Source organism: Physella acuta, unplaced genomic scaffold, assembly GCF_028476545.2.
Source record: "Physella acuta isolate Inbredline_101_S28 unplaced genomic scaffold, ASM2847654v3 ptg000435l, whole genome shotgun sequence".
Classification (NCBI taxonomy): domain Eukaryota; kingdom Metazoa; phylum Mollusca; class Gastropoda; family Physidae; genus Physella; species Physella acuta.
Window position 1 is genome coordinate 107,048 of NW_026731954.1, and position 15,847 is coordinate 122,894.

At 32.1% G+C, this 15,847-nt stretch overlaps 1 protein-coding gene across 1 annotated transcript in view; it reads right to left on the reverse strand.

The window, feature by feature from the left end:
• Positions 1 to 3,061: 3,061 nt before the first annotated feature.
• The window catches only part of LOC131942959 (low-density lipoprotein receptor-related protein 12-like), a 59,262-nt gene continuing 46,476 nt past the window's right edge, over positions 3,062 to 15,847 (reverse strand). Inside the window, exons 6-9 of the mRNA XM_059302930.1 lie at positions 4,990 to 5,192; positions 3,852 to 3,983; positions 3,536 to 3,656; positions 3,062 to 3,275 (exon numbers count right to left, since the gene is read on the reverse strand). Of these exons, the coding sequence (XP_059158913.1) occupies positions 3,062 to 3,275; positions 3,536 to 3,656; positions 3,852 to 3,983; positions 4,990 to 5,192 (670 nt within the window). The remainder of the gene's footprint in view (positions 3,276 to 3,535; positions 3,657 to 3,851; positions 3,984 to 4,989; positions 5,193 to 15,847) is intronic.

Sequence of the window (15,847 nt, forward strand, 5' to 3'; positions counted from 1 at the left end):
CGAACTGGCCGGCCTGTTCCCGAAATGTTGAATCTCAAGTCCCTGAGTCGCAATGACCAAATTTTCTACATTTCCGACAACGGCTAATCCGTTCGCGGGTTGTTAAGTGGCGACTGGACAAAGTTAGCAAAAAAAAAAGACCACGCGCACTTTAGTGTGTGTATACCGATACGATGACGAAATTAGATCTGTGTTAAGTTTTAATTAATGAAAATACACCAAGTATTAATTTTTTTTTTATCGGATATGGGTAATTTGAACAATACATTACTTTGTTGTTGTTACATTTTAGCCTATTCTGCACTTTCCTATTTACCATCTAGAATTATATAACTCATGAATGTTGTACCAAATGCAAGTCGTTTTGTATTCGTTCAGCACATTTCAGCCATTGTGTAGAATGCCTACACGTTGTTTCTTGTTTTAATAGTTTTATATAGTTTGCAGGTCTGTTTGTGTGATTATGAGAATTTTGTCACCTATTTTTAATCCAGTTCTAATGCATCGATTTCACTCAAACTTTCCAGTAACGTTTGTCTGTAAGTACCATGCATTAGATTCTAATTAGCTAGTAAATTAGTCTTTCAAATTTGATTTTAAAAATTACCTTATTCAATTGAAAAGGGGGATAACAAGATTAAATACTAGCGATCGCTCAATTGCTGGTCATTCGAGGGTGAGCTGTCACAGTCGACCACAACCTAAGTAAATATTGCATACATCTTTAATGTGCTTTCGGCATTTTAATTTTCTTAACCAGTTTGAACCTGACAACATTTGGAATTCACATCAGTTAAACGAAAACATGTTTAACTAGGTTATAAGAAACATAATTTAAAATCTTAAAAAATGCGGTTACATTTGGTCAGGATGACCATAAATAGAATTTCGAAACTGATATGGGTTACAGTAACCTCGCATACAGCAGGTAAACAAAACAATCAAATTACATGTCCCAGTAATTAGCATTCATAACTCAGCATATTCAAGTCTAGTCAAACCAAACCAAGCCACGGCACGACACGACAAAACATGACACGACGCAATACAGCAGAGTACGGCGTGGCGTGGCTTGATGTAGCGTGGCGTGGCGTGGTGTGTCGTGGCGTAACGTGACATGACGTGACTTGACGCGAGGTGACATGACATGACATGACATGACATGACATGACATGACATGACATGACATGACATGACATGACATGACATGACATGACATGACATGACATGACATGACATGACATGACATGATAAAATTATTCCTTAAATGTGTGTTTAATAGTGCCCGAATAATCATATTTTTTTAAACTAAACAACACCTATTTTTGTATTTGTTTCTTAGGATTGATTTGAATTAGTAATCTAAATATTCTATTTTAAATCAACTGGAGTTTATGAGAAATTAGAATTGGTGGAAATGTAATGTGTGGGAATCCCAACACAACCCTGTTGCAAACATGGGCAGATATGATCGTGAAGCTACAACATGTCTTTTATGAGAGGTATCAGAGTATTGTTTGAGTCGAAGAAAATGTATGTTGTGTAAGGTTTGACATAAATGAAAGATTTTGAATTGGTGACGCGATAAGCAAGGCAGTGACGTGTTAGTGTAGTCTCATAGTTACTGGGAAAGAAGATTAGGGCAGTCTGATTCTTGTTTTCAGTGATGAGGAAGTGATCTTCCCGTAGTCGTGTTTGTATGCCATATAGTGAATGTCCTGTAACTAGTGCGATAAACAATGAAACGAAACAATAATCCTGTCAAGTCATTTGTCTGTGCTGATGTTGCCGTATTATAAGTAAGAATTGAGAAATGGTTAAGGAAGATGATGGTAGTGTAAACCATCTCTACAGTTTAGCTGCAGGATATACATTGACCCCAGTTATAACAATGTCCCTGCAAATTGGAAACTTGGAAAAAAAGGTGCATTTTTCAGTGCAATAATTGGAGATAAATCATTTCCACACAAAATATAAGAAAAGAACTATGCAAGTCCAATGTCCTGTTTGTACTATTTTACAGTGATTTTTTTCTGGTAACATTTTTAACTATCTCTAAATATAGACGACTTTATTGGCTAGAGCTTGAGCCAATGACAACGACCCATTCAGTCGGCGACAAGCACCCGGAATGCAGAATAGCATTGAAGCCTGAACTGAATCACCCAGGATAGAGGAAAGTAAACCAAGCCACAGCACGACACGACACGACACGAAATTAGTAGAACAAACGAAAAACTGAAAAAGATTAGTTGTCATGTAAATACTCGCAGGGAGAATGGACTCTGGAGGAATCTCATTTAGCCAAATGCTGATGATGATAATATTATAAAATAACACAGTCAAAAACAATTTTTTGTATTTTATTACTTTATAAAAAGAGAGAATTAGGGTAGACTTATAATATCAATGTCTAACAAATAAAATGTTCTCTTGGATAATAATTATTTTACATTTTTAGAAGCGATATAATTTAGCAACTGACGCTTACATTTAAGGTAATTCAAATAGAGATACATTTCTATAAATTTAGCAACATTCTACTTAATTTCTAGATTTCAGTGCATATATACAAGCTTGTTATTGTAAAAGTGGCCGTTACCTTTTATTGTACACATATAAGAGTCTAATTAAAAGCAACATTAATATATTTTTTATTGTACTGATAAATCTAAAACATATGTATTTAGTCCTAAAGGCTGATTGTATATTTTGACGAGTGTTTTATGTTAGAACATATATTTGTAAAAAATACATTTAAGCCATTCTGGTATCTTATTGAAAACAAAGAACTTCAGTGTCCATGAAAGTGATTCCATGCTTTTTCTTGGAAATCAGAGCGGCATCTTGGTAACGTTACCAGACGGTAAAACTGCTAACACTGTAAAAATTGGCAAAATCTCTCAATAAAATTTAATATTTCTTGCAGTATAAATGTACTTCATAAACTCATTTTGGAATATTAAAATTGAAATTACAATAAGCTCCATGTAATTTATACATGTTAATTACTATCACATCTGAAAATGTAACATTTGTTTTTAATTACACATCTTAATGGTTACCCGACTTGCAACTTAAAACCTCTGCCAGCAAATGATCCATCCGTTTTGAAGACAACGACCACTTCTTTTCCTAAAGAAGTGAAACCTTTTGGTAGAGCAACTCCACACACAACAAAGGATGGAGCACTAGAAGTGTTGCCCTCATAAAATGTTACACTATCATATGGGCAGGTGGAGCCACCTTCCATGTCTATGTCGAGGAAACTGAAACTATGTCAATATATTTGGTGAAATGTCTTTGACAAATAATTACAACTTGAATATTTCAAAATATTATAAATCGCTGATCTTGAATTTAAATGTATACTCATTGATTTAGAGATAAAAATTGAATAATATAGGTGTATTATTTTATTATTCCCTTACTTTGAATATGATTAAATTTAAAGGACCTAGACAAAATACAGTTTGTTTATAAAGTGTAACTGATTTGAATTATATAGTGTTCTATAAATATTCTAGTATTATACCTCAATGTGGAGTAAGAATTCACAGGTATTGTCCAGTAACAGGTAGTGTTGGCACCATATTTCTGTGGATATCCTGGGCTGACAATAAGACCTGAGCTGCTGGTTACTGTTGTGTTACAGGCTGAGGGTAAGACACATATCAAAATATAAATAGTTTGTTACAAACATATAGCTTAAATGATACAATACTTCATATTTTGTTTGTTATTCCAACATCCAAAATATATACATGTCATGCAAAGATTTCAACACATATTGTGTCAGCAATTGTATCCAACATCCCCATACATCTCATCGAAAGATTTTTAAAAAGTACCATTGATTTCAACACATTGTGTGTTAGAAACTGTATCCAACCTCATCCATTCAGGACAAACACATTTTTCAACTCGTGGATTCACTGAAACTATCTGGCAACTGTGTGAACACTGTAGGAGATTGCATTTGTCTAGGATAAAAGAAAAGGCAAGTTGTATATTTTACAGAACTTTTTTAGAGCAATGTCATTCTATCAGAAATTATAATTAGGACAAATCGAATTTAAAATATTTCAGTACGCGTGAAATATATTTTTTTTAAATGATTTTTTTTAAAACTACATAAACTTTTTAACATATAACATGAGAAATGACATTCAGCAACTCAGTAATACAAAAACGTAGGAACATATAAAATTAGAAACGACTTTCAATAATAAAAAAGCACATTAAGGACTTCATACTTTTTGACGATTTTTACCCCCCCCCCCCTCCTTTCCGTCACACATCTTCATACAGAGTTAAAGCCCCCCCCCCCCTAAAATTACGTCACGCCTCAGCATATAACCATTTTTAAAATTGCAGTTTATTTGCTTTCAACATTGATTTTTTTCTATAATATTAACTGAGCTCGGTCAGCAAATAATATTTTAATAAATATATTAAAATTTATTAACATTTTTGTCGAAACGCCAAATAACTACTAAAGTTCAGTTTTTAAAATGAAAAAGTATGGCGTTACAATATCTCAACCCTCACTTCCCTCCACCTCATCATACATTGCCACAAAATATCGGAACTTCGTCCCCATAAGAGAGTGGTGCCATTTATGGACGACACGATGTTTGCTTAATTAGTATATATTTTTCCTACAGAATTCATGGAAACATTTAAAATTAAAACGCAATTTTGATAACAAGGGGCCCAAAATAAGATTAAACGAATATTTTTTAATCTACGTATATGTTTTATTTCAGTTGGATTCTACGCGCCTTACTTATAACGAATCATTTTTTTTAAAGAACTGCGATTGCGTGTAACAGTTTAAAATAACGCAATTTACACGAATTGTAGTTAATTCGATATCACTATCAATAAAACAGGTAGCAAAAATTACTTTCGTAGTATGTAAATTGATATGATACTTTTAATAACATAGTCACTTTAAGAACAATATAAAAGCATAAGACGTGTTACTTTCAATAACATAAGTAGCAATAAATCCAGTAAAATTGTTAGAGGTATCAGATGTAAAAGTGACGGTCAAAGAATTTCCTGAAGAGGTGACCAGTCCTGGTGCATCAGTACAATATTGTCCAATCAGGTCAGCATTTGTATCCCTACCATCATACACCTCCAGGTAGTCATACGGGCAGCCTTCTACTACAAACTCTGTGATGCTGAGAGTTAAGAAAAGATAACATAATTGAAATATATAGTTCATATTTTAAGCCTTTGGATCAAATTTAGAAACATGGTTTATTTATACTTGTGCTAATAAAACACTGGCCACACATATATTAGTTTGTTTCTTTAAAAAAACACGACACATACTTTTAGTAAAAGAAATATTTATGTAGATTTACTGCTAATCAATTAATGAAAGTTAATATGTATATACATGATAAAAATTTAAAAACCGGTGGAAAGAAAAGTAAAAAAATGGCATTCGACTAAAATGCATGGAATGATGTAAATGACCCGAGTGTTGAATAAAAGCAAACGAGCAATGGGAAATTTTTATTAAAAAATTGTTTTAATGTGTTTTTTTTTTCTCTTTTTATACTAACTTCAGCACAATGAAAGCCAGTGCATCGTTGGTTGTGATGGTCCATGTGCAGAACTGGTTATTGGGGTAATTGTCTGGGTAGTTGGAGCTCATGAATTTACCACTGACTTCAGTTAATTGCCTGTTGCAGTCTGGTTATTAAATAAGTGATAAGAAATTTCAAATAAAAATTTCAGTAGTATTACTACACCCTCTACAAGCTACCCACAATACTTTAGTTGATCAAACATTTATCATGAATAAAGTTTTTTATTTTTTATTTAGAGTTATAGCTAAAAAAATAACAAAACTGGTTTAACATTTAATCAATATTTAATTTTTAGATATGTATCTCACCTGTACAAACACCATTGATTGGGTGTTGTCCATTTAGACAAAGACATTCATAACTGGTCTGTGTACTGACACACATCAGGTTAGCTGGGCAAGGCTTGGACAGACACTTGTCAACATTGACAGAACAGTCAGGTGTCTTGATGCCATCCATACATACACACTGACTCACACCCTCATCACAGTACAACGTGTTTTGTGTCACACATCTGTTGGAGCAGTTCTTGGCTGGGGATACAGACAATAAACATGAAATGAAATGTAATTCTCCTATATTTAACAGTAAAGAAAATAAACGGGTTGTACTATGAATAATACGACCATTACCTAAACATGTTTTTTCATCTGTTTTGTTAAGAACAAAACCGTCTCTACAACTACATTCATAGCCACCATCTGTGTTGTTGCAGTAATGAGCACACCGGTTAGATTCAGTGCATTCATCAACATCTGAGAAAATGTAGATTGAATTATATATATTTTTTTCTAAGTGTAAGTATCAGTTAAGTTTAAAAAATAGGTCTTCGAGAATTATAATAGGCATACTTTAATTATTGTTTTAACAATGTTTGTGTATACCTATGCATCTGCCACTGTAGTTTGTATACCCAGCTGGACAAGGCCCACATACATATCCTATCTCACTGTTTCCTTGTTCAGCTGCCGTCAGGTCAGTGCAGGTCTGGCCTTTGAAACATGGCTCATGTTGACAGGCATCGAGTTCCGACTCGCAATTTATTCCTAAAATGCCAGTAAACTTTATAAAAATTAATTTTTATCGTCTAGGTGTCGATAAATGCAATGCAAGAGAAAAGATTGAGAAAGCTAAATTTTTTATTAACATTTTTAGTATTTTTACAAATACATTTAATTGTATTACTGTATAATCATTATCTTTATTAAAACAAAAACTATCAATTAAAATAGTAAAATATTGAAAGGGAAAACACGAAAACAGCAAAACATAACACATACACATTCGGAATTTTTCCTACGTAGTTTAGAAATCAGCATTTTTTTGAAAAATGCTAATTATCGCCATCAGAATTGAAGAATTAAATGTATTCGATACGAATATTTGAGTAATATTTCAGCATTTAAATATATTAATAAATGAATTAGCTCCCGTTTTACATTGTCCGATATCGAAAGCTATCAACAATAATAGCAAAAATGTATAAAATGGGGCAAAAGTTTTATTAGTATCAATTAATAGAAGAGTGAAAATAGTTATAATTTTATTATTGTTTTTAACGTTAAAACCTACCAGTAAAGGCGGGTAAGCAGCTACACTTTAAAATTTTGACAAGTCCTCCAAAATATTCTGTCTCTCTGGTAAGATTTCTGTTACACTGACCATGTCCACTACATCTTGGACAAATTGTTATTGGAATGTTCAGTACAGGTGAGTAGCCATCTTTGGAGTCTTTCACTCTGAGTCTGAACATAAATTAGAATTAATCTTTACAACTTTTTTAAGGCCAACACTTAAAAAAAATGTTTAGATTAAGAAATTAATAATTTTTATTCATCAAGAAGCATAATATTGTTTCATATATATATATATATATATATATATATATATATATATATATATATATATATATATATATATATATATATATATATATATATATATATATATATATATATATATATATATAACATTACTTTTTAATTATATATATATATATATATATATATATATATATATATATATATATATATATATATATATATATATATATATATATATATATATATATATATATATTATATATAATTAAAAAGTAATGTTATAGTCTATTATTATTTAAATAAACTTGAAAAGGATGAGCTAAATTGTATCCGTTTGCAAGTAAATAGGCCTACATAATAGCAACTCATAGAAATAAGTGGTACTTATCAATGAAGTATATAATATAATTATTTAGACAGCAACAGATACAGTTATAGTTATTTAATTTTTACAAACGTAGATATATATACCTATATAATTAACTAAATAATTAATTAATTAATATACCTAAATAATTAATGTAGCTTTATGTAAAAATAAGCAACTTACGCCAAATTGACTATCGTGTTCACTGATGGCGTGTATATTAACCATCCATTCTGTGTGAGTGATACAGCTGATGAACCTTCTACCAAGATGTAACTTAACTCGTCTGCATCTTGATCAACAGCTTTAAAATTTAGCGTATTGGCAACGCCTTCTTGAACCAACCAACGTCCGTTTACATAATTGGGATTTTTTATAACACTTAACTCTGGGATGGAATTTGCTGTAGAATATGATCAGTAAACGTGAAATATTTGTTGTTATTCATTTCTACTTATTTAGCAAAAAGGGGTAAAATGAACGAATAAGAATTCACTTTTTAACACTTGTTATTAGTAATATCTGATGTTAACAAACTAGAAAAATTATTACAAACATTTTAAGTTGCTTTTTATTGGCACTTCAAGGACACATTTTAGGAAAAAGGACAAATAAAAAACATGTTTCATTCAACTATTACATTCCTTTTTCAATGCTACGATGAGGTCGAATGAAAAAGTGAATGTGCTCAAAAGAATTTGTTGATATCAGACCCATGGCTCGAGTCCCTACGTCGGAGTCCACTCAGCTCTGAATGTACCTGACCCACGTTAGAGAAATTAAGGGCAGGTTAAACCCCCCCCCCCAAAAAAAAATACATATTTAAGTCAGAAATGTTGATTTTTGAAAATCAGTTATTTCTGAAACTACATTCAATTCTGAACATTTTTGTATAATCATTTTGCAAAATTTCGTATTGCTAGTATTTTTTATAATTTTTTTAATTAATGAGACTAATGACGTAATTCGCCTATATTAAGCAACATTTAGCAACATAAAAATTAAAAACTAACTAAAATAGATGTTCTAATTGCTGAGTAAGAGGCTCCAGATGCAATTTATGTAACTCGGAGGTTTTTAAAATGACTTATTCGGTATAGTTTTCGCTTTTTCTCGGTTTTTTTTTTCAAATTTAGTATATTTTTCACGTTTTTTTAGCGTTTTTCTCAAAATGTTACTTTTCAACAAAATTGTACCAGTTAAATCACTATAACTCAAAAACTACTTGAGATATTTAGCTGAAATTGTGAACACATGTTTTCTAAACACTGCTGGTAACGTTGAACTAAACGAATTTCTATATCTTTGAAACTTCTCATTTTATAAATAAAAAGCTAAGTCTACTCCCTACTTTTTGGAAATTTTTTAGGTCTCACATTTAAAAAATTTGGCTAAAATCCATTTTTTATTATTTTCTGATTATGTTAGTACAACTTTTTTTGTAATTGCGTATATTACGCTATGTTAAACATTTGGGTTATTCTGACAAACAGACGCTGTGTTATTGTGATTTCAATGAGAGCTAAATTTGAGCTATTTTACCCTAAAAATGACACTTTTTAGAAAATATTTTTCACAAAATCATAACTTTTTAATGATTTTTTTTTGCATTTTTTTCATATACTATGTTAGTTACAACTTCTTTATCACTCAAAAAAGTCATAACACCTAAATTTCAATTTGGGGGTTTAACCTGCGACTGGTCACACTATCACTTCATACAGAAACAGGTAAACTCTACTTCATCTTCTTCGGGGACAGACAACTTCTCCATTTACCGTGATCTCTGGTATTTTACTAGTGTTTTCAAAACGTTTTTTTTTACTTAAATTATGAACATTCTAAACATTATGTTAACGTTATATATGTTTGCAGCTGATGCCTGTGGTTTTATTTTACTTCTTAAGTATTAAAATCCTTGTTTTTTTAACAACAATAAAAAAAACTAAACTAGTATGTCAAATTACGTTAAATCATTTGCAAATTATTAAAATTAAATATAGTTACCTAGAGTATTAGTTAAAGCCTCATATTGTGAAATTGTGTTATCTGTATTGATAGCAAAGTCTACATCATTGGTGACTATGTAATCAAAAACACAAGAATCTGACCCATTTTTACAAACATCTCTTGCTTTTTGTAACTGACTGGCAGTTGCAGAGTCATTGAAAAAGGGCACAAAGTCAGGAAACTGGTAATCCAGGGTAGATTTTCCATCTCTATAGGTGAACACTGAGTTAGCTTGAGTTACTTGATCTAGAGACAATGTTATCATAAGAAGTTTTATAATAGCATAATAGTTCAACACTTAGATGATTTAATTTATCAAAGCAATTATGTTTGGCAATGCTAATTAGTGATTACGTAATGCATTTTTAATACAAAAGAAGTTTTAAAATACATTACATGTATTAGCAAAGTAGAAAATTTCCCTTTCCGTTAAATTGGACCTTAAAACTGTTCCATTTGGTAATGTGAATTCATCTTTTGTGTTTCCATTGAAGTTGCCAAGTAAGCCTTTTGTTTTTCCTTGAAGTAACTTCTGTACATGCATTTCCAGTTCAAGACTTTTGTATCCAACACGGACGGAAAATGATACTCCTAAAACAATTAGTTTTCATAGAAAATATATTCAGTAATAAACCGGGAGTGATCTCCCCTAAACTTTCTCGAATGTTCTTATATAACTTGGAATGTAGACATGATTTTTAATTTCTTAACTTTTAAAAATAGAATAGAATCTCATAGAAAAAAGAATTGCGCACCAAGCGAACACAAAAACAAAATGTGCATAATAGTGCGCAATAGTATTAGTACTTTATAAATTTACATGCGTTTTTTGAGAAATCGGAAATAGCGTAAATTAGTACTTTCTGTCAACGGAAATTACTCAAAATTTGACAGAAGGCAGAGAATTAGATCTTTTACTTACATGTGAAATTTCATTTATCTATTTACTCAAGTTATAGGCTTTTGAAAAATTCAAAGTAGAAAAAGTACCACTTCCGGTTATCGGAAATCGCTCAAAAGTTGATACGGGTCTACGATTTTGATGAAATACTTATATATGAAATTTCATCAACCTAGCTGTAACGGTACTCAAGTTATCGTGTTTACACACAGACAGACACACACACACACACACACAGACACACAGACATACGGACAAGATTGCAAAATTATGTTTTTTCCGTATCAGTGAGATGTAAAACGTCGAGATTTGTAAAAATCTCTATACTTCGTATATACGAGAAAGTAAAAAGGTTAAGAAGAAATATTTATATATATATATTGAATCAACAAGTGAAACCTGAAATTACAAACCATTATTTAAATGTTTTTTAAATGTATGAAATACATAAATTTCTTAGCTTTCACAAATATTGCCAATTATATGTATTTTCGAAATACGATATATTATAGGCATCGTCTTACCACATGGAAATGCAACAGCAACGTTTATTTTGTTACTTCTATCGTCCCGAAAAACCTCGATTGTTTCCATAGATAGCCTGTAGTCAGGTGATGTGTAAAAGTGGTCTGTGATGTTCTGACCATTAACGTAAATGAACATAGCTAAAAGATGTATTTTTTTAAAAAAAAGTTATTTTTTGTATCTACTTATTTTAAAATTTAAGAGAACAATCTATAATTTATGTGAGTCAAGCATTAATAAATTATCCAAAAAATATTTATTAACCTACTCAAACTATTGTACTTTGCAACTAAGTTTTTAAAGGTAAAAACGTTTAGCTAATTATTTGCCGTACATGTTTTACTACTGGAAAGTTCCATTTGGAAATGAGAAATTTCGTTTTCTTTTGCAGCAAATGCTGAGAAGACAGTTGCTTGTGTTAGAATTCCATTACTTGTTTCAGCTATATCTGTTCTAGCCTAAAAATCATAGATGAATTTAAAAATTATTGATTTTTTGAGGTTGCTAGTTATGCTTCATTAACTGTGTAATAAGAAGTAATTAGATGTCGCTTGAATCTATGATCAAGAGATCGTACAAAGAATGTAAAATACAGTTAATATATTAATTCACCATATTCATTGTAACACATTTTACGACTAAACACAAATTATTATTACATTTTCTGTATAATGAATCCGTGTACCTGTAATGTAAAGCTTTCTGATGGGACATCCATCATAGTGTATTCCCCTCTGCCATTAAACAAGTATGTCACATTATCCAAGGTCACAATGGTTGGGTCTCCAAGAAGATATGCTAACACAAAAAGTCATATCAGAAAGAAAAATTTAAATTCTGATCACTAAATCTTACCTTTCAAATCAGCTCTGAAATAAAGATGTAGTGAAAATAGCCTAAACAAATTCATTTATTTTCATGAATTAAGTGGGGGAGACGGTATTGAATTTTTGTTTAAATTCGAACCATTTTCTTTGTATAAGTCTATGCAACTTAGATATTTTTGTCTGGAGGAAAAAAATAGATGTAATATTTTAAGTCTTCAGAATATATACCTGGCACAAAGGTGGCATCATAGGAGCATTCGTTGTCTGGGTACAAGAGATTATACCTGTCACACAGTTTACCAAACTTTGCATTCTTACAACAAGACCTCTGAGCCTCAAGACTTTCATTAGCAGCCAGTGACCACCAAGGATCACCAACAAGAACATGACCAGCATCAGGTGTGTTGTGAATGAATGAGGCCTGTTGTCTTGATTCAGCCCACTTCATCCAATTACTGTTTATTCCTGGTTGATTCCATCTATAGCAGCACATCTATACATTGTAGAAACTTTAAAAAATAAATTGAACAAGAAAAAATTACGTGCCCGCTTTTTAAACTAAAAATTTAAATGCTTTCACCTATATCATATTTAAATTAGATTTACTTATTGTCGTTTACCTTATTTCTAGGATTATTCTGAAGTAGTTTTCTTTTAGCCACTCTGCTTATTACAAAGCAGTAAATGTCATTCCTAGGTCCACGATTCTCATACAAGCTCCACTGTAACCCTACTAAGTCAAGATTACAGGGACATTTGTATAGTTGACTAATCTGGTATCTGTAGTCTGCGTTTGTAATAAGCTGTGAGTTCTTACAAACATGTTTTTCACATTTTTGTTCAGGTCCTGATATTCTTCCTATTTCATAAGTAAACACCTCCTGGTAATCTAGACGAATTCAAATTATATATTCAATAAGTACAATTTCAATGTCGTAAAATATATTTAACAGAACTGACGGAACTTAAATATATTTTCCGAAAGTCTCGAACTAGAGTGTGGGTTTTTGTCCCTAATTCTACATTAGATCTGATGGATACTTGTCTAAATTTAAGGTAAGGACATGCGATAATATAAATATAATAACATTTTCGAAAACAACACACATCTAGATATTTTTATTAATATACTTTTGTAGTAAAAATATTTCTGAATCTGAATCACAAAATATTCAATTATTTTATCTAATAACCATGTCTATATATAGAGCAAAATGGTAGGTGCCAGTTGGGGCAGTTGCCGGTGAAAGTCACTTCACATTTGAATGGTGTTTGCATCAGACAAGTAAACCGCGGGGAAAAAAGTCGGTCAGCCACTAGTTCTTTCACGAATGCTAACACAGTGACCGCGACTTGTAAGCGCCGTACATGAGTTATATGTTACAAAATATATTGCCGAACGACCTCTCCCCTGATATTTTTTGAGCTTGCATATCACTGTTCATGTTTGCAAGAAATTCATATGTGAGAAACATTGGGGCAATCAATCAAAGCTGACCAGTCTTATTTACTTATTATAAAAATTATAATTTATGTAAGAATAGCATTAATACATCACAGAATATGCTCGAACAAAATTGTGGAAAAAATCTTAAAAATAATTGAAATATAATTTTGTAATTATACCATCAATGGAGCATCTCTAGTTCTACTCATCTCGCGAAAAGTGAAATTACTATTTAAACGTAATAGCTCCTCATAACGTTGACCAAAAAGATATGCAACAGAAAAAAGCGCAACGGAAAAAAGCGCAAAAAATGCGCAACGGAAAAAAAAGCGCAAACAGAAATTTGCGCACACAGAAAAAGTGCACAAAAAGAAAAGCGAAACCTGAAAAAGCGCATATATCTGTGTGCACAATTTTCTGTTTGCGCATTTTTCTTGTTGCGCATGTTTTCTTTGCGCATTTTTTTAATGCGCAATTTTTTGTTTAAGCTTTTTCTGTTTGCGGTTTTTTTCCGTTCCGCATTTTTTGGCGCTTTATAAAGTTGCGTTTTTTTCCGTTTCGCTTTTTTCGTTACGTTACTTTCTGGAAACCCCTCATAACATCTAATCACTATTTAATTAATCATTCAAATTCGAAATGTTTTTTTTTTTTTGAAAACCTAAAAAATTAAATGGAAGATAATGTTTAAATGTATTTTGTATAAATTAAACGGTGAAATTTTTTAGAGGCATTTTTTTTACATATTTTTAAATTTAAAATAACGCAGATCACCGTAAAAAGGGTATCGCATTTCAAACAAAACTTGCTTCTAAATTTAAAATACAAAAATGTTGCGATTTTGCAAGTCACAAATTAAAGTCTTAAAAATGAATAACTTTTAAACGCATTTTTGCAGGCTTGTGGGTGTGACAAAAAGTAAAGCAGATATGAGTGTGATTCTGTTGGTTTGTAGAATACGGTCGTCCCAACGTTGGTTGTGTTAAGCGATATTGTCATATCCAGGAAGTTAACAGAACTGCCTGAATCGGAGCATATACTCCCCGGCCTGCAATAATTCTATACCATTCTCACAATTATTAAGACTACGACGTAATTGTCAAGATGATGACGACTTTTGGAACAAGGCCCATGAGTTATTACAGTTCTTCCAACTCCGATCATACACGGAGTATATACTCTAGTCCGCAATACAACGCATAAGAACTGTTGACCACCAGGCCTCCCTTTAACAATTTCCAAAACAAAAGTCAGAACTAAACTCATCTTACCCTACCATCCTCATTCGGTTTTGGCTAAAAATATCATTATAAAAAATTATTCTATCCTCAAGTTAGACCCCAATTTAGGCCATTTATTTCAACAGAATCCTTTGGTTGTGTATAGAAGAGAACGCAATCTTAGAGACCTTTTAGATCGCAGCCGCCTGTCACCCACTACCACCACCAGATTTGGCACCACTCCTTGTCCACGTAAATGCAATGCCTGTCATTTCACCCTTCAGGTTGAATCACTCCAGCTGCCGAAGGGAAGCCTCAAAATTAAAAATCACTTCAACTGTGAGTGCCGTAACGTAGTTTACGTCATCCAGTGCAGGCGATGCAACATCTTTTATACTGGACAAACGGGGAAACGATTGTCTGACAGGGTTAGCCAACACCTGCGTTCAATCAACAATGAAGACGGTCTTCCTGTGGCCAAACACTTTAACAAGAGTGGACATGATATAAAAAGGACTTTTGTGTAACCGCCGTTCGGTTTTGCCACAATTTTAAAAATCGCCTTAGCATTGAAACGCGACTTATCCTTAAATTTGGTACACGGGCACCCGATAATTTGAATGAACAGATATCTTTCACCTAACCAACCCCCCCTACCGCATACGCCCCAAACCCCACACATGTACGGTGTCCGAGCGTCCTTCTCACGCGTCTTTTCTTTTGGATATCGTGCTAGCAGACAAGACGTGTTTTCACTGTCGAGCTAAGTAAAACAAGTTAATAAAAAAGTCTAGTGACAATTTAAGCGCAATTTCCTTATGTTATACATAACAATTTTTTATTTTTTGTGACCGAACGAAAGGATATTTTTTTTGCGCTGAAAAAAAGACAACTATATTAACCTATATCAACGGAAATAGTTTTATTTTAACGAGTAGGCCTACACGATGCTCAGTTTAAAAAAGTAGTAAATATTTTTTTGTGACCGAACGAAAGGATATTTTTGAAAACTTTCTTCGGCAATATTGTTCTAAATTATGGCAGGAATCGATTGGTAAATGTTTCAAGTCGCTAAGTGGTCTGGTTGCCGAGATATTGGCCAAAAACTGCATTTTTTCGAG